This window comes from Olea europaea, unplaced genomic scaffold, assembly GCF_002742605.1.
Source record: "Olea europaea var. sylvestris unplaced genomic scaffold, O_europaea_v1 scaffold1752, whole genome shotgun sequence".
NCBI lineage: Eukaryota > Viridiplantae > Streptophyta > Magnoliopsida > Lamiales > Oleaceae > Olea > Olea europaea.
In genome coordinates, this window is record NW_019235239.1 from 3,883 (window position 1) to 28,340 (window position 24,458).

The following is a 24,458-nucleotide window of genomic DNA, read 5'->3' on the forward strand; positions in this document are numbered from 1 at the left end:
CGCCATCATTTCTGGTGTCACTACTTAATACATCATCAAATTCACCTGCAAATTTGAAAGGTGTCAAAATTTACGCTTGCCCACGGTTGCAGTTAAAAACTAGTAGGTGTCCCTATAAGAAAATCACAACATCAAACATTGCATGATCAAAACAAGTTTATTGAAGAAAGAACTTCTATTGCAACCAAAATAATCCGTGGAAAGTAAAATTCAAGTTAATTATCATTTACCAGTTATGACTAAATATGGCTTTCAAACCATATTTTGTATACCACATTTTGAAATGCGTTAGCAAACTAATAAAAAAATATACTTGGCAGAGTATAACCTGGCATGAAATTTGAAAAGCAAGCACAATCATTCATACCAATGGGAAACAGGACAAACCACTGAGATGGCAACATGTACAACAAGCATGATCAATTTTAGGTATTTTCCATAATCTTTAGTAAATTCTTGTTAGAAACTGATTAGGAATACTGAAATTTTTATCAACTCAGTGTTTGCCAGAAAGAATAAGGTGGCAGTCAACCGTATCAAATCATCACCTGGTTTGAGCGGTTATTAGAAAAAGGCAACAACTAGTTCTAAAAAGATGTCGTGTGATTAACTCCCATATTTTTTAAATAGATAAATCACATAGAACGCAATGATAGAAATAAATTCAATAATCGATAAGGTTCAACCCCCTTTTGTATTCACACTCACTTTAACCAGTTACAGATAGTTCTTACAACTCACAATATCCAACAAAATTGACTAGGTCAATAAATCCATATTAACGTCCTTCAACATCAATGTTAAATCAAATAATGTCCATTTGGATAATCTAGTTAAATTGTTGACCTTGAGATGGACCAAGTGCTTTCCCTCTAAATGTTTCACGGTTTATTGGTCATTCCTGCCCAGTAGCTGCTAATGACAGCACTGGTGATAAAAATGCAACCGAAGCCAGCAGTCATTTTTAGAGATACGCAACCAGGATAATGCTCTTCCTCTTAAAGCCACTTTGATATCAAGTTTGAGAAGAGACTGATCTCTCAAGTCTTAGATAAAATCTTCAAGAGATCTCCAGAATGGAAAAATGATGTACTCAAGAGTAGTTCTAAGTTGCATAGGCTACTCATTTTGTAAAAGAATTCTTGTAAAGACCAAGTTAGATTGGAAGTCCTTAAGACATACTCCTCCACAAAATGCCAATATGACAGAGTTGGATGCTATGTCAGTCGATCAAACTTCTACTCAATTGGATTAGTCACGAATACATCTCGCACCCTTCCATGTTTCTTTTTTCAACTGTCCACATTTGAAACATCTCACTCGTAGAGTGGATGTAATTAGAGATAACAGTCATGATTCACAACATTTCGTTAAGGACTCGTGAAGTAAATCATAAGTCATTTGGGGTACCCAACACATATCAATCATTCTGGACCTTTACCAAGGTGGAAACTAACATATAGACGGTTATAGTGATTTGCAAAGATAAGGGTGTTGATCTGATGTATCAGGACATGAGGTGAAAGTGGAATTCTCAAGTTGTTAGCTGCTGGGGGTGGGGAGGGAATGGAGAAAAATCTTGGTGCATTATCTATCCTGATTACTTATAAAGAACCCAAAAACATGTAACATTCATGATTGTTGAACCATAGTAGCAAATAAGAGAATGAAGTCACAATCCGCAACACACAAAGGATTCTCAAGAAATGATTGTGCCATGATGTTTCTGAGTGAGAATTATATGATTTGCAATTTATCCTAACAACTTATTTTACTTCAACGTATTCAAGACAAACTGAGCATGTTTCCCACAGAGCAGACAGTATACCTAGTCGGTCAATGACAGCAGAAAAGGCACTGATAGCCTGAAATTGGTACACAATGAGAGAAAAATCTCCGAGAATGTGATTAAAAGCAGAAACAGACTGATTGATTACTCCAAATTCAATTTTTCCGGAGAAATACATGGGTGCAACAACTGCAGCGGGAAGAATCTGGATCAAGTATCGGTAGCCACTGGTGAAGAACTCCAGATTTCTGGAAGATATCAACAATTTCTGTAAAGTTAAAGATGGAGAAAAAATGAAGCATAATAAGAAAGAAACGAAATATCTCATTTATTCAAGTATTAGGCAAAGAGGTGTTGGTTACAGAGAAAAATGAAATTTCAAAGCTAAATGAAGTAGTCGAAAAGTTTCCATACAGAGAGATTTTCAAATGCGCTTCTGAACCGCTGCAGCAGGAGTTGCATCTCATTTTCCTCACCACCATAAAATGCAATGGATTCAGCATTTTCCCTAACACGCACTAGTCCATAACGGAAATCGGCTTCTTTTTTCTCTTGCAAGAAGTTCAGAGTAACCAATCCCTGATGATAAACAGCTTACATTATCAAGAGGAAGCATCTCCCCTTCCATAGAAAATCAATTGCTAGCACATACAGGAAGTACTTATAATTAACACATTACTTTTCAAAGATAAAAAATTACCCTCCCAAGGAAGACACTGATCGCTGTTCCACCAAGCGAGTATGCCAGAAGGACAATAAAAAGAGGTGGATATATACCATATAAGATATTACTAAAAGATATCAAGTCCACGGTAGCATTGAAGAGTGTCAATGAAAATGCAAGAGCCGTTCCCGTGAAGGAACTTAAATCATCAACAATCCGTTGATCAGGGTTATCAATAATTGATTGAGATTGTATTTTGTAAAATGTCCGATTCTTTAGATAGCGATCCATGTAATAGCTTGTCATCCAAGATCTCCATCGCAAAGAAAGAGTATCTTTTGCATAATCTCTCAGAACAAATACCTAAAAGACAATAGCAAGAATGAGATTTGTTCATAAAATCAACAGAAATGAACACCATAATCATATTAAAAACAGGTGTAGAAGCTGAAATGATCATGTAGAGTCCTTTTGCATAAGTATTCAGTGAAGAAAATGAACCGATGTATCATTTAAACCTTCTCCTTTGTCCAGTTACAATTAAAAATAAAAAAATATGAAGACAAGAATACCTAAGGAAGGGTTGTTTTCCTTCCAATTCAAACAGTTACATTTATAATCCTAGTATTTTATTTCGATAAGAGAGGAAAGGGAAGGGATTTTTTTTCTGTCCAAGTTACTTTTCTATTTGCCTTTCCATACTACAGTCTAATACCCATGGTACCACAGGGAAAATACTAGGACAACAAACAGAGTCTCAGACTATGAATCAGGAATTTAGAAAAGGCAATGATCAAAAGAACCAGTATATTGTTCGGTGTTCACAGACGGACGAATTGAATATTCCATGGGATTTAAAACTGATTTCTCATGCTACTGGACTACTGTGTATAACCTTCCAGCAAACAGAAACTCCAAAGACTGGATTTTGATATGAGGATTTTAACTGAATTCTCCCTGGGGCATTTGCCACATCCACTCAAAAATGCTGAAAAGACTATAGGAAGGAATACCTAAGAAAGCGGAGCAATGTGCTCACCGGAATTCCACCAGCAAAACCAACAAGATAGTACAACAGTTGCGTGGTAAACCGTGCTTGATCCTTGTCTTCCACAAATCAACAAAAACAAAAAAAGTTCACCATCGTTCTGCTGGTAACACGTTCTCAACCCCAATATAAAAATAACATAAAAGGAAGATTAAGATGCATACCTGCAAGGGCATTATAAAAGTCACGGCCGAGAAAATTGAAGGTAACACTGATTCCAGTGGTTCCTAAAGTAAGGGCAAAAACAGTAGCTAGCCGCCATCTCGCCTGGGTTTTATCATCTGAAAACCAATATGGAGCAGCCACTTTCCAGAACCTCTTCACCAGCGTTTGAACATCTGGTACCTTTCTAGGTGCATCGTCCCCCTAAGACCATAAAAACACACATTTTCAAGAATTACCTAAAACATATCAGCAAAAATTCAATTAGGAGAAGTCGAATCGAAATTAAAGAACGAACCTGATTTGGTTTAGAGTCTGGAGGTGGTGGTTGAGCGGCGTCGAAAGAAGAATTACTAACAAAAGCTGTAAATGAAGTGGGATTAGGATTTTTCCTCGTTAAAAATGAAGCATAATGAGGCCTTAACGTGAAACGGCAAAAATTATGATTCTGATTCTTGTTCCGATTGGAGCAACTAATTTTTCTACTGATAATGATGCTACTTGCAGATGAGAAAACTTGAGCTTGATTGAAGGTTGCTGGGATCTGTACTGGGGATTCTACACCACCTATCATTTTGCTCGACATAGCAGAAAATCAAACGCCTATTTCCTCCTCTTCGTGGCGTTTCAGTTTCAGGAAATTCACAAGAAGAAATGAATTATCCACATAAATACAACCATTGAAATTCGTAGTTCTCGTGATGCCACGTCACACGGATCTATAGCCTAAATATCTATAGCGGGCTTCGTTCCAAAATAAAATCCATGTAAATTAAAACATGTTTTAATTCCATCTCCCTTGTTGATTTAAAAATTTTTAAAACAAAAAAATGTTTGGGACTAAAATTTCAGTGCGAGCATATGCCCGCATAAGACGTGGCTCAGCCACTGGGTCTATTGAAACATCGCTAATTGGGTCACTAGTGGAGCAGGTTGAGTAGGCAAGCGGTGCATCCAACTTAATATCCCTAGGCTATTCTACTTGACACGAGAGAAGCTGGAATTTGTCGTATTTGTAGTGACATTTTCTTTTTCTTTTTTTTTATTACGGGGGCTGCGGGTTCCCCATCATCTGTTGGTGGAGAGAATGTGAAGTGGCCGAATGACTTAAAAAATTTTGTCACTTTTTTTCTTCTCGGTAAATATAAATCACTAATGCAGAGAATCACTCTACACGAGTTGGGCTTGTTTTATAACAGAATTTGTCCAAATACATTAGTGCTAGGGACAAATTCTTGAGTATGATTTTAGCTGATAAAAGATTTGATTATGCCTTTCTCAGGTAACTTGTAGCTTTAGAATGTAGGTCTTTTTATATATATACACACAATTTTTGAGGAAGCGTGTACTCGATCTTTGCTTGAAAACGTTTATTAAGCCCTTATTTGTCATCCATTAAAATTCAGCTCTTTTTTTTTTCCAACTGTATATTTACATAATTAAATATTTTGCACATAAATTTAAAATTTTTTTCATAAATGAAATTATTAAATATTTAAAAATAATATAATAATAATTAATCTATCTACTCCACTACCACCGCCCCCACCAAATTTTAAAATGTAAATTCAAACCATTCTCTTTATCTCTCCTCCCCACCCCATTTCTTCGGTGATCCCACCCCATCTCCGACGACAACTCCGGCAACTGCTCCGACAACCCCAACCTACCTCCGGCGACAATTCCAATGGTCTCCGACAACCTCCTGACAACCATTTCGACAACTGACGTTGTACCCTTTTTTTTTTTTTAGGTAATGACCTGTGACCAATTTCATTAAATCTGTGACATATGACCAGTTCTATTAGATCTGTGACCTAACCGGGTGAGATGAATTATATGTAACTATTTGTGATCGAATTTATTTTCAGTGTGACTCTATGTGACCGCCTAATTTGGGATTTTATGTAACCAATTCACTGACCCACATTATCTGTGATTAACCGTGACCAACTCTGTCTTCGATGTGATTAACTGTGACCAAAAGTACATTCAGTGTGACTGTCCGTGACAAGGTCAATCTCATGTCACAACCGGTCACAATCAACACAAAATTGGTCACAAATAATCACAACAAACACAAATTTGGTCCCATGGGGTCACCACAAACAAATATACACTCATCACGACCCGTATCATAATTTGCTCCTGTTTTAAAGTAATAATCGAAATTGTGATTGTATGTAACCAATTCACTGACCCATGTTATCTGTGATTAACAATGACCAACTCTAATTTCGGTGTGACTAAACCAAAATTACATTCAGTGTGACTATCTATGATAAGGTCAATATCATGTTACAACCGGTCAAAATTGGTCACAAATAGTCACAACAAACTCAAATTTGGTCACATGGGGTCACCACAAACAAATATGCACTCATCGCGACCAGTATAATAATTTGCTCTCCCTACAGCAAAACCTGTCCGCCAAGCCCAATTTCCCAGTAAAAAATCCAGCCCCTTGACAGCAAACACTTGATGCAATGTGAGGCGAACTATCTCGGACACCAACAGTTTGTTTGATTTGGCAGGAAGATTTTTTTGAAGATAAAATATCCATCACATGCTTGTAAAGACCAGTCTTTTGTACTTGTTTCAACACCTCCACCTAAAATAATGAACAGCCACAGTGAATTCAGTAGAGAACTTTTACCATCCAGCGTATTTTATATGGATAAAAGTTAAGAATACAGGTGTATATAATTCTGAACCAGAAGCCATTTGTTTTCTGTAATCTTTATATTTCCTTGTTTTTACCTTGATAGCCGCCCGTTGCCACCACCACAACATACCACCACCGCACCACCCACAAAACACCACCACCACCATCATCTCCTCTCTCCATTTAAACCGCACCCAACCACCATCCCCACCAAAACCCACAAACAAGCCATCACCATCACCACAGCACACTATCACAGCCTATACAATAACCATCTCAAAAATCGCAACAAAACATGTTGAAAAATTTACCAAAAAATCATACGATCTATAAAACCACACAAAAGTCCGTAACACCACAAAAAGTCCAAATCGCCGCTGTGATCCGAAACGCCGGAGAAGAGTTTAGTTCGTATCGCTACACCTCAACCCCACCGACGATGTGACCATCCTAGCGCATCCACTTAGGCGAAGAGACAGATCTGTGCATCCACTCTGATGCCGCGCTAACGCTGTAGTTGTCTATCAAGGAAGGGTTGCTGTAGAGAGAGAGAATGGGGGAAGCAGTGATTTTAGAAAGAGAATAAGAAATGTAGAGAGAGAGAGAGATGAGAGTTGATAGAGAGAGAAGACAGAAATGTTGGGAGAGAAATGAGAGTGGGTAGAGAGAGAAGACATAAATTTCTTGGTGTGGGTGGGTAAGTGGCTGGGGGTAATGGGATTAGATGAGTTAAATACGTGTATTTGATTTTGTAAATATATTTTTATTAGTTTTAATTATTAAAATTTATTTAAGACCTGATTTGTGAAAATGAAAATTAATCTTTAAATTCAGGTTTCTAGGTAATTTTCCCTTTAACTTATAAACGACCCGACTCACAAATAAATCAAATATTTGAGTTAATTGCTCTAATAGTCACTGAACTTAGGTCCATATCTTTGATTGACCACTGAACTTTAAAATGTCGAGTTTTGGCTGCTAAACTTTGAAAAATATTGAGTTTTTGTCACCGGACTTAGGTCCATATCTTTGATTGGACATTGAAACTTAAAATGTCAAGTTTTGTTCACTGAACTTAAATCAATGTCTTTGATTGCTCACTGAACTTAGATCTATATCTTAGATTGCCCACTGAAATTTAAATTGTCGAGTTTTGACCACTAAACTTTGGAATATGTCGTACGTTACTCACTAGCATAACTGTTGAATTTTGAAAAATATCGAGTTTACAGTGAATAATGTACAACATTTTTCAAATTTCAGTGAGTAATATTTTTCAAAATTCAGTGAGTAATGTATAATATTTTTCAAAGTTTAGTAAGTAATGTACAACATTTTTCAAATTTCAGTGAGTAATATTTTTCAAAATTCAGTGAGTAATGTATAATATTTTTCAAAGTTTAGTAAGTAATGTACAACATTTTTCAAATTTCAGTGGCCAAAACTCGATATTATAAATTACAGTGAGCAATCGAAGACATGGACTTAAGTTTGGTAACAAAACTCAACATTTTTCAAAGTTCAGTGACTAAAACTTGACATTTTAAACTTCAGTGGCCAAATAAAGACATGAACCTAAGTTCAATGACCAAAACTCGACATTCTAAAGTTCAGTGGGCAATCAAAGATATAGACCTAAGTTCAGTAACTATTGAAACAATTAACTCTGGTTTGGTTCATTGGCCAATTTACAATCAAATTTGATTAAAATTTCACTTGACTTTAGTTCATTAGCACATTTCGAATCAAATTTGACTAGGTTTTCAAGCGAATTTTTTCATTGTCGCGTTTCCATTCAAATTTCAGCGGAAATTTCACTGAATTTTGTTAATTGGCGTGTTTCTAATCAAATTTAACTAAAAGTTCACCAGGATTTTATTTGTTAATGTGTTTCCAATTGAACTTGACTAAAATTTCATCTGAATTTTTTTTATTGGCATATTTCGAATCAAATTTGACTAATATTTCAAGCGAATTTTTTCATTGAAGCATTTCCATTCAAATTTGACTAAAACTTCATATGGGTTTGGTTCATTGGCACGTTTCCAATCAAATTTGATTAAAATTTCACCGGAATTTAGTTCATTAGCTTGTTTCTAATCAAAGTTGACTAAAATTTCACAAGAAATTTGTTTGTTAGAGCATTTTCAATCAAATTTGACTAAAATTTCACAAGAATTTTATTCGTTAGAGCATTTTCAATCAAATTTGACTAAAATTTCATCTAAATTTTGTTCATTGACTAAAATTTCACCTGAATTTGGTTTATTGGCGCGTTTCCAATCAAATTTAAATAAAATTTTACCAGGATTTAGTTGATTGGCTTGTTTTTAGGAAACTAGATTATTGACATAAACATTTATAAAAATGAAAAAAAGAAAGAAACAATAGTAAAACAATAATCCATATTAGTTTATTTCGAATATAAACCCCTAAAAATTCAGGTATAGAATTGATATATTTTTTATTAATTGTCCATTGATTAAAAGCATAGCATATGCATTAACGAATAATCACAAACCAAAGTCATTGCCAAGTAATTATATGGATGAGTGCTCTACATTCACAAGTAGCTTTGACTGGCAATAAATCTTGTTTCAGACACGTTGTGAGAGAAAGTATTAAATACATGGTAACAAGATCAAAACATGTCATACCAGTTGGTTTATTACTATCTGACACAGAAGTCGGATCTTCACTCCAAGTAGGATAAAGCAATTGTTGACGAAGATTCCCTAAAACCATGTATGGTTTTTGAGGAAGGAAAAGTACACTTGAATTTCTCTCTCTGTGTCTATTGTGATCTGGATTGGTCTCACTCACAGAAGTTACTTCACCAGAATCCATGCCTGTGGAAACACATGGCTTGGGACTCCTTGCATTTTTGTTATAGAATGTGATTGTTCCCCGTCCAAAATTCCAGAGCCCAGCTATGGCTCTCAATAATGAAGTTTTACCACTTCCACTTGGCCCTGTAACCTGTTAATGCAGCTATATACCAGCAGTCAATCAATTCTTTCATTTGTTTAACATCACAAGATGATATATACAAGATAAAAATATAAATAGAATCTAACCAGCAGGTTCTCCTTCTCACAAATCTCCAATGACAAGTCCTTGATAAGAGTTGCTTTGCTTGGAGTTAATAAAGTCAAATGCTCAATGCTTAGTAATTTCACACTTACAGCAAGTGGCATCGATCCATTAGAATTCAATGCACTAAAACTGTTTGTACTGCAGTACTCACGCTCAATTTCTTCCATGGATTCGCCATCATTTCTGGTGTCACTACTTAATACATCATCAAATTCACCTGCAAATTTGAAAGGTGTCAAAATTTACGCTTGCCCACGGTTGCAGTTAAAAACTAGTAGGTGTCCCTATAAGAAAATCACAACATCAAACATTGCATGATCAAAACAAGTTTATTGAAGAAAGAACTTCTATTGCAACCAAAATAATCCGTGGAAAGTAAAATTCAAGTTAATTATCATTTACCAGTTATGACTAAATATGGCTTTCAAACCATATTTTGTATACCACATTTTGAAATGCGTTAGCAAACTAATAAAAAAATATACTTGGCAGAGTATAACCTGGCATGAAATTTGAAAAGCAAGCACAATCATTCATACCAATGGGAAACAGGACAAACCACTGAGATGGCAACATGTACAACAAGCATGATCAATTTTAGGTATTTTCCATAATCTTTAGTAAATTCTTGTTAGAAACTGATTAGGAATACTGAAATTTTTATCAACTCAGTGTTTGCCAGAAAGAATAAGGTGGCAGTCAACCGTATCAAATCATCACCTGGTTTGAGCGGTTATTAGAAAAAGGCAACAACTAGTTCTAAAAAGATGTCGTGTGATTAACTCCCATATTTTTTAAATAGATAAATCACATAGAACGCAATGATAGAAATAAATTCAATAATCGATAAGGTTCAACCCTCTTTTGTATTCACACTCACTTTAACCAGTTACAGATAGTTCTTACAACTCACAATATCCAACAAAATTGACTAGGTCAATAAATCCATATTAACGTCCTTCAACATCAATGTTAAATCAAATAATGTCCATTTGGATAATCTAGTTAAATTGTTGACCTTGAGATGGACCAAGTGCTTTCCCTCTAAATGTTTCACGGTTTATTGGTCATTCCTGCCCAGTAGCTGCTAATGACAGCACTGGTGATAAAAATGCAACCGAAGCCAGCAGTCATTTTTAGAGATACGCAACCAGGATAATGCTCTTCCTCTTAAAGCCACTTTGATATCAAGTTTGAGAAGAGACTGATCTCTCAAGTCTTAGATAAAATCTTCAAGAGATCTCCAGAATGGAAAAATGATGTACTCAAGAGTAGTTCTAAGTTGCATAGGCTACTCATTTTGTAAAAGAATTCTTGTAAAGACCAAGTTAGATTGGAAGTCCTTAAGACATACTCCTCCACAAAATGCCAATATGACAGAGTTGGATGCTATGTCAGTCGATCAAACTTCTACTCAATTGGATTAGTCACGAATACATCTCGCACCCTTCCATGTTTCTTTTTTCAACTGTCCACATTTGAAACATCTCACTCGTAGAGTGGATGTAATTAGAGATAACAGTCATGATTCACAACATTTCGTTAAGGACTCGTGAAGTAAATCATAAGTCATTTGGGGTACCCAACATATATCAATCATTCTGGACCTTTACCAAGGTGGAAACTAACATATAGACGGTTATAGTGATTTGCAAAGATAAGGGTGTTGATCTGATGTATCAGGACATGAGGTGAAAGTGGAATTCTCAAGTTGTTAGCTGCTGGGGGTGGGGAGGGAATGGAGAAAAATCTTGGTGCATTATCTATCCTGATTACTTATAAAGAACCCAAAAACATGTAGCATTCATGATTGTTGAACCATAGTAGCAAATAAGAGAATGAAGTCACAATCCGCAACACACAAAGGATTCTCAAGAAATGATTGTGCCATGATGTTTCTGAGTGAGAATTATATGATTTGCAATTTATCCTAACAACTTATTTTACTTCAACGTATTCAAGACAAACTGAGCATGTTTCCCACAGAGCAGACAGTATACCTAGTCGGTCAATGACAGCAGAAAAGGCACTGATAGCCTGAAATTGGTACACAATGAGAGAAAAATCTCCGAGAATGTGATTAAAAGCAGAAACAGACTGATTGATTACTCCAAATTCAATTTTTCCGGAGAAATACATGGGTGCAACAACTGCAGCGGGAAGAATCTGGATCAAGTATCGGTAGCCACTGGTGAAGAACTCCAGATTTCTGGAAGATATCAACAATTTCTGTAAAGTTAAAGATGGAGAAAAAATGAAGCATAATAAGAAAGAAACGAAATATCTCATTTATTCAAGTATTAGGCAAAGAGGTGTTGGTTACAGAGAAAAATGAAATTTCAAAGCTAAATGAAGTAGTCGAAAAGTTTCCATACAGAGAGATTTTCAAATGCGCTTCTGAACCGCTGCAGCAGGAGTTGCATCTCATTTTCCTCACCACCATAAAATGCAATGGATTCAGCATTTTCCCTAACACGCACTAGTCCATAACGGAAATCGGCTTCTTTTTTCTCTTGCAAGAAGTTCAGAGTAACCAATCCCTGATGATAAACAGCTTACATTATCAAGAGGAAGCATCTCCCCTTCCATAGAAAATCAATTGCTAGCACATACAGGAAGTACTTATAATTAACACATTACTTTTCAAAGATAAAAAATTACCCTCCCAAGGAAGACACTGATCGCTGTTCCACCAAGCGAGTATGCCAGAAGGACAATAAAAAGAGGTGGATATATACCATATAAGATATTACTAAAAGATATCAAGTCCACGGTAGCATTGAAGAGTGTCAATGAAAATGCAAGAGCCGTTCCCGTGAAGGAACTTAAATCATCAACAATCCGTTGATCAGGGTTATCAATAATTGATTGAGATTGTATTTTGTAAAATGTCCGATTCTTTAGATAGCGATCCATGTAATAGCTTGTCATCCAAGATCTCCATCGCAAAGAAAGAGTATCTTTTGCATAATCTCTCAGAACAAATACCTAAAAGACAATAGCAAGAATGAGATTTGTTCATAAAATCAACAGAAATGAACACCATAATCATATTAAAAACAGGTGTAGAAGCTGAAATGATCATGTAGAGTCCTTTTGCATAAGTATTCAGTGAAGAAAATGAACCGATGTATCATTTAAACCTTCTCCTTTGTCCAGTTACAATTAAAAATAAAAAAATATGAAGACAAGAATACCTAAGGAAGGGTTGTTTTCCTTCCAATTCAAACAGTTACATTTATAATCCTAGTATTTTATTTCGATAAGAGAGGAAAGGGAAGGGATTTTTTTTCTGTCCAAGTTACTTTTCTATTTGCCTTTCCATACTACAGTCTAATACCCATGGTACCACAGGGAAAATACTAGGACAACAAACAGAGTCTCAGACTATGAATCAGGAATTTAGAAAAGGCAATGATCAAAAGAACCAGTATATTGTTCGGTGTTCACAGACGGACGAATTGAATATTCCATGGGATTTAAAACTGATTTCTCATGCTACTGGACTACTGTGTATAACCTTCCAGCAAACAGAAACTCCAAAGACTGGATTTTGATATGAGGATTTTAACTGAATTCTCCCTGGGGCATTTGCCACATCCACTCAAAAATGCTGAAAAGACTATAGGAAGGAATACCTAAGAAAGCGGAGCAATGTGCTCACCGGAATTCCACCAGCAAAACCAACAAGATAGTACAACAGTTGCGTGGTAAACCGTGCTTGATCCTTGTCTTCCACAAATCAACAAAAACAAAAAAAGTTCACCATCGTTCTGCTGGTAACACGTTCTCAACCCCAATATAAAAATAACATAAAAGGAAGATTAAGATGCATACCTGCAAGGGCATTATAAAAGTCACGGCCGAGAAAATTGAAGGTAACACTGATTCCAGTGGTTCCTAAAGTAAGGGCAAAAACAGTAGCTAGCCGCCATCTCGCCTGGGTTTTATCATCTGAAAACCAATATGGAGCAGCCACTTTCCAGAACCTCTTCACCAGCGTTTGAACATCTGGTACCTTTCTAGGTGCATCGTCCCCCTAAGACCATAAAAACACACATTTTCAAGAATTACCTAAAACATATCAGCAAAAATTCAATTAGGAGAAGTCGAATCGAAATTAAAGAACGAACCTGATTTGGTTTAGAGTCTGGAGGTGGTGGTTGAGCGGCGTCGAAAGAAGAATTACTAACAAAAGCTGTAAATGAAGTGGGATTAGGATTTTTCCTCGTTAAAAATGAAGCATAATGAGGCCTTAACGTGAAACGGCAAAAATTATGATTCTGATTCTTGTTCCGATTGGAGCAACTAATTTTTCTACTGATAATGATGCTACTTGCAGATGAGAAAACTTGAGCTTGATTGAAGGTTGCTGGGATCTGTACTGGGGATTCTACACCACCTATCATTTTGCTCGACATAGCAGAAAATCAAACGCCTATTTCCTCCTCTTCGTGGCGTTTCAGTTTCAGGAAATTCACAAGAAGAAATGAATTATCCACATAAATACAACCATTGAAATTCGTAGTTCTCGTGATGCCACGTCACACGGATCTATAGCCTAAATATCTATAGCGGGCTTCGTTCCAAAATAAAATCCATTAAATTAAAACATGTTTTAATTCCATTTCCCTTGTTGATTTAAATTTTTAAAACAAAAAAATGTTTGGGACTAAAATTTCAGTGCGAGCATATGCCCGCATAAGACGTGGCTCAGCCACTGGGTCTATTGAAACATCGCTAATTGGGTCACTAGTGGAGCGGGTTGAGTAGGCAAGCGGTGCATCCAACTTAATATCCCTAGGCTATTCTACTTGACGCGAGAGAAGGTGGAATTTGTCGTATTTGTAGTGACATTTTCTTTTTCTTTTTTTTTATTACGGGGGCTGCGGGTTCCCCCGTCATCTGTTGGTGGAGAGAATGTGAAGTGGCCGAATGACTTAAAAAAATTTATCACTTTTTTTCTTATCGGTAAATATAAATCACTAATGCAGAGAATTACTCTACACGAGTTGGGCTTGTTTTATAACAGAATTTGTCCAAATACATTAGTGCTAGGGACAAATTCTTGAGTATGATTTTAGGTGATAGAAGATTTGATTATGCCTTTCTCAGGTAACTTGTAGCTTTAGAATGTAGGTCTTCTTATATATATACACACAATTTTTGAGGAAGCGTGTACTCGATCTTTGCTTGAAAACGTTTATTAAGCCCCTATTTGTCATCCATTAAAATTCAGCTCTTTTTTTTTTTTTTCAACTGTATATTTACATAATTAAATATTTTGCACATAAATTTAAAATTTTTTCCTACCCTTTAATCGCACATTCTTCCAAAAAGTATTATTATAAAATTTATTTTTTCCAAATAACTCTTCTTAATGGCTACCAAAGAGAGGTTAATTTGGTTTTGACCAGAGGTGATGGTCTCCAAGTATAAGGGTCTGTTTGGGAGCGATTTTTCTTATCCAAAAAATTGATTTTTTGATAATTATTTCACTATTTCAGTCGTCATATTTGACTTCTTCTCTCATAAGTGAACCTCATTTTTTAATAACGGTCAAAAAATTAATTCTCAAAATCACTCTCAAACAGAGTCTAAAAGTGGAATGGTTTCAAATTGTAATTGGGAAAACCACATAAATCCTACATATAAAAATCATATTTCTAAACTAACAAAATTCTTGATTTTTTACAAAAATCAGGTGATAAATGAAATTATTAAATATTTAAAAATAATATAATAATAATTAATCTATCTACGCCACTACCACCACCCCCCACCAAATTTTAAAATGTAAATTCAAACCATTCTCTTTATCTCTCCTCCCCACCCCATTTCTTCGGCGATCCCACCCCATCTCCGGCGACTTCTCCGACGACAACTCCGGCAACTGCTCCGACAACCCCAACCTACCTCCGGCGACAATTCCAATGGTCTCCGGCAACCTCCTGAACACCATTCCGACAACTGACGTTGTACCCTTTTTTTTAGGTAATGACCTGTGACCAGTTTCATTAAATCTGTGACATATGACCAGTTCTATTAGATCTGTGACCTAACCGGGTGGGATGAATTATATGTAACTATTTGTGATTGAATTTATTTTCAGTGTGACTCTATGTGACCGCCTAATTTGGGATTTTATGTAACCAATTCACTGACCCACATTATCTGTGATTAACCGTGACCAGCTCTGTCTTCGATGTGATTAACTGTGACCAAAAGTACATTCAGTGTGACTGTCCGTGACAAGGTCAATATCATGTCACAACCGGTCACAATCAACACAAAATTGGTCACAAATAATCACAACAAACACAAATTTGGTCACATGGGGTCACCACAAACAAATATACACTCATCACGACCCGTATCATAATTTGCTCCTGTTTTAAAGTAATAATCGAAATTGTGATTGTATGTAACCAATTCACTAACCCATGTTATCTGTGATTAACAATGACCAACTCTAATTTCGGTGTGACTAAACCAAAATTACATTCAGTGTGACTATCTATGATAAGGTCAATATCATGTTACAACCGGTCAAAATTGGTCACAAATAGTCACAACAAACTCAAATTTGGTCACATGGGGTCACCACAAACAAATATGCACTCATCGCGACCAGTATAATAATTTGCTCTCCCTACAGCAAAACCTGTCCGCCAAGCCCAATTTCCCAGTAAAAAATCCAGCCCCTTGACAGCAAACACTTGATGCAATGTGAGGCGAACTATCTCGGACACCAACAGTTTGTTTGATTTGGCAGGAAGATTTTTTTGAAGATAAAATATCCATCACATGCTTGTAAAGACCAGTCTTTTGTACTTGTTTCAACACCTCCACCTAAAATAATGAACAGCCATAGTGAATTTAGTAAAGAACTTTTACCATCCAGCGTATTTTATATGGATAAAAGTTAAGAATACAGGTGTATATAATTCTAAACCAGAAGTCATTTGTTTTCTGTAACCTCTATATTTCCTTGTTTTTACCTTGATAGCCGCCCGTTGCCACCACCACAACACACCACCACCGCACCACCCACAAAACACCACCACCACCATCATCTCCTCTCTCCATTTAAACCGCACCCAACCACCATCCCCACCAAAACCCACAAACAAGCCATCACCATCACCACAGCACACTATCACAGCCTATACAATAACCATCTCAAAAATCGCAACAAAACATGTTGAAAAATTTACCAAAAAATCATACGATCTATAAAACCACACAAAAAGTCCAAATCACTGCCGTGATCCGAAACGCTGGAGAAGAGTTTAGTCCGTATCGCTGCGCCTCAACTCCACCGACGATGTGACCATCCTAGCGCATCCACTTAGGCTAAGAGACAGATCTGTGCATCCACTCCGATGCCGCGCTCAACGCTAGAGTTGTTTGTCAAAGAAGGGTTGGTGTAGAGAGAGAGAGAGAGAATGGGGGAAGCTGTGATTTTAGAAAGAGAATAAAAAAGTAAGGAGAGAGAGAGGAGATGGGAGTCAATAGAGAGAGACGACGGAAATGTTGGGAGAGAGATGAGAGTTGATAGAGAGAGAAGACATAAATTTCTTGGTGTGGGTGGGTAAGTGGCTGGGGGTAATGGGATTAGATGAGTTAAATACGTGTATTTGATTTTGTAAATATATTTTTATTAGTTTTAATTATTAAAATTTATTTAAGACCTGATTTGTGAAAATGAAAATTAATCTCTTGTTCTTTGAAAATTAATCTTTAAATTCAGGTTTCTAGGTAATTTTCTCTTTTTTTTTTTAGACTCAAACCCATGATTTTGCTTTATAGTTTTATCATCACATCATGACCAAAACACAATGTTCGACATGGATTAAATCAGGGGCGAACCCAGATCTTTAGTATTGTGGGATCAAAATTTTAAAAATAATTTTTTTTTAATAAACAACATAATATCAATAAAAATAAGTATATACGTATTAAATAAATTTTGCTACTTATAAAGTTTTGTTTATCATTTCATTAGCAAATGCTGAACTAACATTGAGTAAATTAAATTGAATATAGAAATTAAATGAATTGAAATAAAATTCAAGTTTAGTTCAGGAAGTAAATGAAATTGAAATTTAAAACAAATATATTTTAAAAGTAATTCAAATTGCATTTAATTCGTAATGACCCTAAAAAATTTACGTCATATTTCATATAAGATTTCCGAATGAAACGATATAAAGTATATTGAAAAATTTATCATACAAAAATAATAATAATTGAATTTTATAAAAGAAAAAACGAGTTAAACGTATTTTTTGAGGCATACATTTGATATATATTTAACTATTTTCAATATCCGTTTGGACTATTCGATATGAAAACGATGTAGTTTTCCAAACAAACTTTTACGTGGCATCGATGATTTGTGAATTCAGATTGCGCATGATCGCAAACGGATTTTTAAAGTTACGATATTATCGAAATTCTCAAAATACTAGTTTCACACGCCCTACTTTAACATTTCATAACTTTTGTTATAATTGACCACTTCGCATGCTATTAATAAGTGAAAAACTAGACCATGAACACTTCAAAATGGTATTAAGAATGCAATATTTTAATTTCATTTGGCATCTCGACGAGTACATCAAAGTAGATTGTTATAAAAAAAATAAAAAAAAAGGGGGGCAAAATTGTGGGGTCATTTGACCCCACATAACCCCATGCGGATCCGCCCCTAGGTTAAATTATGCCCGCATTGAACAAATTTCTTGACTCCTCCCCTGAATAGACCCACATGAGTGTATGAGCCGAGTGAGTTAGCTTGCTTGCGAGCTTGTGTGCAAGCAAACTCGCCATAATGAGTAAAATCTTGCAGCTCATAAGCCTAGCTAGACCTTGGTAGGACGAGCCTAGCCAGCTCAACCAGTGTCTGTTAAAAGGATTGCCTTTAGTGGTGCGAGCTGCCAGGCCAAACTTTGGTTGAGCCAGCCGGTCGTCCCATTTAACCCCTAGAATAGCCTAAAACACATAAAGGAGCTAATATCATTAAAATATTTGCAAATGCAGAACCTCCAAGCACAGTTCAAACCAATGTCGATAAAACAAGTAAACCTTTCTCACAACTTAATTGTCATTAATCAAAAACCATGCCGAACAGCATACTGGATTTTCAACAAATAGTTCATGAAACACAATGTTCAGGATACAGCCTTCTGGCAGGAAAAAGTGCCAGGAGAAAATATCTTTGGCCAATTTGAGCAAAACTCTATTGCTGCAGTTCAATAGCTTAAGCCTCCTCTCCATTCTCTTTCACTTCCTCTCCGGCAGAAGCTGATGCCCCTTGTGATGTTGCCATTGCCATGACCTCTCCAGGAGGTGGGTGGTCAAACCTGCATGTTGCTCCATACTTGCATGTCCCGGTCTTCATATAATATGGGCAGTGTATGGCACCCTACAAAACACAATGCAACATAGCAGTTCTGCAATTATATAGATAGCCAAAACAAATACCCCAGCTACAGGAGAATCGAGATGTGAATATTAGCAGGAAAAAAGAAAAGGAAATTAGAAATGTAAGACCGTCAACACTGATGTGGCAGCAGAAGTAAGATGTGCCAATATATAATTTTTCATTCTCTTACTCTTCAGAATTATGTTTTCTCAAAATATGTAACAAAGTAAATGTTTGAGGTAACGTCACAAGAAGCAAATATCTACTTATAACTATTTACCAAACTGTATATAATAATGATAATTGCTTCAAAATGAGTAACGAGGAGGAGAAACTAAATTTCACTTATTATCCAGTTTCATCCGCCTCAAGCAAAAACTAGCAGCTCTAGGACAATCCAGATCGACATTGAGTGCCCACCAAAAAATAGAAGCACAAATACAAACTGAATCAATTGATGCGTACCGCCACTTCAAGCAATCAATCAAGTCAACACTGATCTATTTTCAGAGCAGACAACATTTACTACGTTCCAAGATACAACATCATTCACTGGGGCAAAATGTGTTCACGAACTGAATCATTAAAAGTGGGCAATGTAGGATCTAAATAACTGCATTCACATTTAAGAGAAGATAAACATTTATGTACTACTGTTTTCTTCGAACATCAACTGATTTTCTTAGTACCAACCAAAAAGTTCTGTAACAAGGTTACCATAAAAGGCTGAGGATACCTCTCTCCTTGGTAGGCCAGCAAGAGTGAGTTTGACATTTTGCTGCACAGATTCTTTTACTGATGCTGTAGGTGCTGAACGATCAATAGGATGGTGAAACCTGCAGTTTTCGCCAAACTTGCAGACCCCAGTTTTCATGTAGTACTGAACAGGAAAAGAGCGGATCATGATAAGAAAAATGAAACTGTAAATACATAGGAGTGAACATGCAGCTTCAAACGGATAGGTATTTAAGTTAATGCTCGTTCAAAGTGCTCCACTAGCAAGGAGGCTTATAGAACATACACAAAGGCTCTTGACAGCATTTATTGGTCCTAAACTTTGAAAGACAATACGTTGCTAGAACTGACATAGTAGAGACAGATATCTAAGGAAAATTCATTGCAAAATTGCTCATTCAATTGCGTTATCACATCAAAACGAACATATATTTCTCTTTAGCTTAAATAATAGATGCCGACGCTTCCATTGTAAGACCAAAACATGGACAATAAGATCGACTCCCAAAAATCCAAAGGGAAATCATACGACTGCCTGATAAATTACAAAGTAGATGTTCTTGAACTAAATGAAAATCAAGTGGGCACGCACATCACATTCTGGCTGTCCAGGTCGCTGTGGGTAAATACTTGGGGTCAATCCAAGCTGCAGAAGGCAAAGAAAAAAAACATTCATGAGTAGAACTTCAAGATATTAAAAATTGCACTTTCTATCAAGCATAAAACCAAATAAACATTCAAAAGCTAGTAGAAGCAGTGTCAGACACACACTGACACAAGTAACATGACTTTGCAAATCAAATATAATATTTGCCTTTATCATAAGATGGTTCAGTTCATATCATAAACGTAGCTTAAGAGGGACAGCATAAGTTCCGAGATAGATCATTAAAAACTTAAAATATTTATGAACTAAACAATGAAAAGATAAGAAACAATTATTGCAGAGCAATAAAAAATCTAACCAAACTACAGCATGCAAAATATCATACACTGTACAATCTCAATTAGTCAATTTCATACACATAAGGGTATCGTGAACCAGCAGAAACCATGAACAATCTCCACTTTACCGATGTCTGAGTCAGCCTAGGATCAAAAGTTGGAAGGAGAGAGGCCGCTGGAGTAACAGCTCCAAAGCTAAAGTGCGCAGGAGAAGCTAGAACTGGTGCAATAGCAGCAGTCAGGGGGTTCATTGCTGTCAAAAAAAAAAAAAACTTCAAAAGTTTTATCTTTGAAACATTTTGTCAACTGAAAAATGTCAAAACAAGGTGAAAACCCAGTTACCATGTCTGTCAGGATGATTGTATCGGCATGTGGTGCCATACTTGCAGCTGATTAATTAAATAAGACATTTTAAAGCAATCAGACATTCCTCACTATTTATCTTAGAATAAGTGTTCCAGTTGATACACAAGAGTACTGACCTGCCAGTTTTTAGATAAAATGGGCAATCAACTTCACCCTGAAAGAAAAGTAAGCAGATGAGGAAAGAGTACATTTGAAGCCTAAATTTTTAAACAAAAAGAAGGCCTAAGTTTTGACCTTGTTCATAACATATATAGTTCAGGAAAGATATAATATCTTTGTTGATTCCAATTTCTAACTAAATTTCCTCCTCTTACCTTTCCTGGGGATGGGGATTCGGAGAGCATTTATAGAAGGAGATGAACATTGTGATTAGTTTGAACAATTAACATTTTAAGACTCATGCTACATACGGCCAGCATAGAAGAAAGTTTACAAAATGGCTCGCAAGCAAGGAGTGCCACGCACGAGCGGAGCGAAAAGAAAGCAAGGGGAATTCAATTTTCGGGGGACATCCAATAAAATTGCAACAATACAGGGAAGGTTAGCACGGCCGCTGCGCAAGGATGACACGCACAAATCTTATATTTTCATGTGTATTAAATCCCTAGTTCACAGTTTTCAGCACTCACATGGAGCAATTTGAAGCTGCAAGGGTATTTTTTACCAAAGATGATAAATAGAACATCTATTAAAATTAAGACACTTATTAGAAATCATGACAAACTTGCCGAGAGAGTAACTGAACATCATCGGGTCAAATCAAATTTCAGAAGGTAATTTTTATTATCAATGGATTATATTTTAAATAAGCACGATCTTAAGATAAAAAATTACCGGTCTGATAGGAAGACCTTTGGTGTTATGCAACAATGCTGGGGTATAAAGTGACTGCACTGGCTTCGAATCTCCAAACATTTCATTCTGCAGCCCAGTAGCAGATTCTTCACCAGCTGATGGCACTTCAACACCTTTGGGGTGATGAAATTTGCAGGTTGCTCCGAATTTACATTTTCCAGTCTTCATATAGAACTGGTACGATCAAATAAAGTTTAATGATCAGTTCAATAACGAAACGAACTCACAAGAAAAATCAAATACCATACCGCACATGGAAGCTCTGAGGGCCTCTCAGGTAAGGTAGAGACATCAGCATTGTCTGGGGCACCCTGAAGTCAATTTACAAGCAACAAGTTAGAAATTCAACGCATTAAAAGGAGTGGAATCAAACCTTGGCAAAGAAACCTACCAGGGGGACTATTTTATCTTTTGGGTGGTTGAATTTGCACCTAATACCAAACTTGCATCTTTGAGTCTTTAGAAAATGCTGGAGCATGTTTAACACATAAAAAGAAATGTGTTATAATCCAGACCCACGAGTGTGGAAAAGAACAGAACATTTTGAATACACACTTACAGGACAATCAGGCTCTCCTGGTCTCTCAGGAAGGGATTCGCTTGGTACAGGCGGAACCTGACTTAATTAAAAAAACTCAATTAAGAAATTTGGTGACAAAGAAAAACAATATATCCATAGATTTTGATGGGGAGGGAAACATATGCATGAAAACCAAGCAGAGAAAGGTCACACAAAGATCAATCAGAAAAAGAGAAGGCAAATTTAGACAACCTTCCAGTGAGAAACATAATATTTAACCTTCCAGCGCAATAAAACACAATCCTTCTACAGAGAAAATACACCAACAAACCTTAAAAATCAAAGAGCATAGAGATTATTTAACTAATCAACATAGTTCTTGACTTCTTACTCTCCAACATTTTGTTTTAGATAAAATCGTCTGGTTTTATATAATTAAAAGAAGAAAGACAGGTATTTCATACCATGTTGAGCTCATCATTGTAGAGAATTAAGATTCAATACCATATATTACATAATTTCTTCAAATATGGAATGTCACCAAAACCCATTGGATAGGTCCCTATTTGATAAAGTACAGAGATCACAGAGCCAAATGGATATTTTTGAATCAAGGGCAATAAACCTAACAATGTTCATGAGATAAATTCACAGTTAAGAAGAAAAAAATCAAGTGCAATCAACTTTATTACAACGGCAATTTTATTCTGTCTGTTCCTGCCAGCCTCAGCTTCTGCATAGCTTTTAACCAAATAAAGTTATACTGATTTGTGCCATGTTCAGCTTTTATCATCATAGAGGAAATGGGATTCTTATTGATAAATCCCAAAACCTTTTGTGAGCAAGTGGACAATTAAAGCAAAAGGGTGTATCATACTATATCTCATCAGTAATCTTGTCCAGCGCGGCCCATGGTTTCAATTACTATTCACCAAACCAACACATCAAATTGTTATACACTATATAGGAATCAAAATATAGAAAAGAAACGCATTAAAGTCAAATTAATTTTGGGGGTCAGTCGTAAAATCATATTTTGCAGTTCTATTCATTCCAGACCTGCCTCTAATAAAAATAAAGAAGATCGATCACGTAATTACCTCGAGTATAATATAAGTGTACAAGTAAAGAGAACTTAGTGGTGGACAAAGAGCAAATAGAATAGTTAGACACGATTCTTACCAAAGCATAAACTATCTTAACTTACAAGAGCATAGAACTACTAAAATATAGAATTATTGTTAAATAAAAAGTAATGTTGGTGTGCAGATTGATTATAGAGAATAAAATAGTAAATGGAATCACGCATTACTACGTAGGAGTAATACAAGGTTTCAACTGCAGCATAAACTAACTAGCGTGTTAAGTGCATAAACTACGAAGGTATAGATATATGATTTAAATACTTGATAATGTTGATATATCAATTAATGAAGAATTACTACTATAGAGAATAAAGTAGCAAAAATTATCACCTCTTTCCAGTCAGGGATTCCACCCTCTGGAACCCAAATAGGATGGTCAAACTTGCAGCTCTCGCCATACTTACACATTCTTGTTTGCATATAAAAGGCACAGTCCTTCTCTCCTGGCCTCTGGGGATAAATAGGCAAGTTGCTTGTATTCTCATATCTAGGGCGCTTGGCTAATGGGTTTGCTGAATACCAAGCTTCAGTTTGGCCAAATGTGCTATGGGCACCCAAAACGGTTTGATGATAGAGTGCTAGGTAGATAGTAGACACATATAGACAAGAAACCAAAATATACGTTATTGTATAAATTATTTATACGAGGAATAATAGAACATATTACTAGAAAGAAATGAAGCCAATGACTGTAGGTGTAAGTATTAACGATAAAAATATATGTATAGGTTTGAAACATTAACTTTTATGTTAGAGTGTTTCATACCAATTCATAAATAAATTTTATATTCTATAAACATTCAGTTAATAATCAGACCATACCGCAATTGTGGATTTATATACTGGATTTCTACATCTTATACAAATGTTGAAATAAGATTAAGTCATAAAAGTTTGATACGTCCATTTATAAGCTAGACTCTGAATCCTTTCAGACTAATCATAAATAAGTTTATATTATAAAAACAATCAGTTCATAGTGAGCAGTGCAACCATGCTCATATGACTCTGGACTTACATAGTGAATTTCTCCTCTTA

The 24,458-nt window shown here is 35.9% G+C and overlaps 5 protein-coding genes across 6 annotated transcripts in view; all 5 read right to left on the reverse strand.

Moving 5' to 3' along the window:
* Positions 1-4,319, reverse strand: part of LOC111377966 (ABC transporter D family member 2, chloroplastic-like) — a 6,619-nt gene extending 2,300 nt beyond the window's left edge. The window contains exons 1-7 of the mRNA XM_023001125.1: positions 3,962-4,319; positions 3,666-3,867; positions 3,493-3,560; positions 2,490-2,816; positions 2,204-2,368; positions 1,829-2,057; positions 4-45 (exon numbers count right to left, since the gene is read on the reverse strand). Coding sequence (XP_022856893.1) covers positions 4-45; positions 1,829-2,057; positions 2,204-2,368; positions 2,490-2,816; positions 3,493-3,560; positions 3,666-3,867; positions 3,962-4,249 — 1,321 coding nt within the window. The 5' untranslated portion in view covers positions 4,250-4,319. The remainder of the gene's footprint in view (positions 1-3; positions 46-1,828; positions 2,058-2,203; positions 2,369-2,489; positions 2,817-3,492; positions 3,561-3,665; positions 3,868-3,961) is intronic.
* Positions 4,320-5,873: 1,554 nt separating this feature from the next.
* Positions 5,874-6,851, reverse strand: LOC111377956 (glutathione gamma-glutamylcysteinyltransferase 1-like). Its single transcript, XM_023001114.1, has 2 exons — positions 6,424-6,851; positions 5,874-6,274 (listed from the first exon to the last, which is right to left on the reverse strand). The coding sequence occupies exons 1-2, from the start codon at positions 6,496-6,498 to the stop codon at positions 6,044-6,046; spliced, it is 306 nt and encodes a 101-aa protein (XP_022856882.1). The 5' UTR covers positions 6,499-6,851; the 3' UTR covers positions 5,874-6,043.
* Positions 6,852-8,716: 1,865 nt separating this feature from the next.
* LOC111377957 (ABC transporter D family member 2, chloroplastic-like) lies at positions 8,717-13,914 on the reverse strand. 2 transcript variants are annotated; one of them, XM_023001115.1, is made up of 8 exons: positions 13,558-13,914; positions 13,262-13,463; positions 13,089-13,156; positions 12,086-12,412; positions 11,800-11,964; positions 11,425-11,653; positions 9,406-9,641; positions 8,717-9,307 (listed from the first exon to the last, which is right to left on the reverse strand). In XM_023001115.1, the coding sequence occupies exons 1-8, from the start codon at positions 13,843-13,845 to the stop codon at positions 8,855-8,857; spliced, it is 1,968 nt and encodes a 655-aa protein (XP_022856883.1). In that variant the 5' UTR covers positions 13,846-13,914; the 3' UTR covers positions 8,717-8,854. The 2 variants fall into 2 exon arrangements, with proteins under 2 accessions (XP_022856883.1, XP_022856884.1); XM_023001116.1 differs by having other exon boundaries at positions 9,134-9,319.
* Positions 13,915-15,856: 1,942 nt separating this feature from the next.
* Positions 15,857-17,104, reverse strand: LOC111377958 (glutathione gamma-glutamylcysteinyltransferase 1-like). Its single transcript, XM_023001117.1, has 2 exons — positions 16,426-17,104; positions 15,857-16,276 (listed from the first exon to the last, which is right to left on the reverse strand). The coding sequence occupies exons 1-2, from the start codon at positions 16,498-16,500 to the stop codon at positions 16,046-16,048; spliced, it is 306 nt and encodes a 101-aa protein (XP_022856885.1). The 5' UTR covers positions 16,501-17,104; the 3' UTR covers positions 15,857-16,045.
* A 1,331-nt stretch (positions 17,105-18,435) lies between these two features.
* Positions 18,436-24,458, reverse strand: part of LOC111377959 (zinc finger CCCH domain-containing protein 37) — a 7,472-nt gene continuing 1,449 nt past the window's right edge. The window contains exons 2-12 of the mRNA XM_023001119.1: positions 23,751-23,998; positions 22,315-22,371; positions 22,147-22,224; positions 22,004-22,066; positions 21,735-21,929; positions 21,017-21,054; positions 20,877-20,923; positions 20,663-20,787; positions 20,182-20,235; positions 19,591-19,734; positions 18,436-18,854 (exon numbers count right to left, since the gene is read on the reverse strand). Coding sequence (XP_022856887.1) covers positions 18,690-18,854; positions 19,591-19,734; positions 20,182-20,235; positions 20,663-20,787; positions 20,877-20,923; positions 21,017-21,054; positions 21,735-21,929; positions 22,004-22,066; positions 22,147-22,224; positions 22,315-22,371; positions 23,751-23,998 — 1,214 coding nt within the window. The 3' untranslated portion in view covers positions 18,436-18,689. The remainder of the gene's footprint in view (positions 18,855-19,590; positions 19,735-20,181; positions 20,236-20,662; positions 20,788-20,876; positions 20,924-21,016; positions 21,055-21,734; positions 21,930-22,003; positions 22,067-22,146; positions 22,225-22,314; positions 22,372-23,750; positions 23,999-24,458) is intronic.

What these genes read in the sequence shown, in the direction of transcription:
- LOC111377956 (XM_023001114.1), bottom strand. Translation starts at nt 6,498, where the DNA reads ATGATGGTGGTGGTGGTGTTTTGTGGGTGGTGCGGTGGTGGTATGTTG. An exon ending in GGCAACGGGCGGCTATCAAG is followed by an intron (nt 6,275 to 6,423) that starts GTAAAAACAAGG and finishes TCATTATTTTAG; the next exon opens with GTGGAGGTGTTGAAACAAGT.
- LOC111377957 (XM_023001115.1), bottom strand. Translation starts at nt 13,845, where the DNA reads ATGTCGAGCAAAATGATAGGTGGTGTAGAATCCCCAGTACAGATCCCA. An exon ending in CAGACTCTAAACCAAATCAG is followed by an intron (nt 13,464 to 13,557) that starts GTTCGTTCTTTA and finishes TTATGGTCTTAG; the next exon opens with GGGGACGATGCACCTAGAAA. An exon ending in GTTTTGCTGGTGGAATTCCG is followed by an intron (nt 12,413 to 13,088) that starts GTGAGCACATTG and finishes ATTGTCTTTTAG; the next exon opens with GTATTTGTTCTGAGAGATTA.
- LOC111377958 (XM_023001117.1), bottom strand. Translation starts at nt 16,500, where the DNA reads ATGATGGTGGTGGTGGTGTTTTGTGGGTGGTGCGGTGGTGGTGTGTTG. An exon ending in GGCAACGGGCGGCTATCAAG is followed by an intron (nt 16,277 to 16,425) that starts GTAAAAACAAGG and finishes TCATTATTTTAG; the next exon opens with GTGGAGGTGTTGAAACAAGT.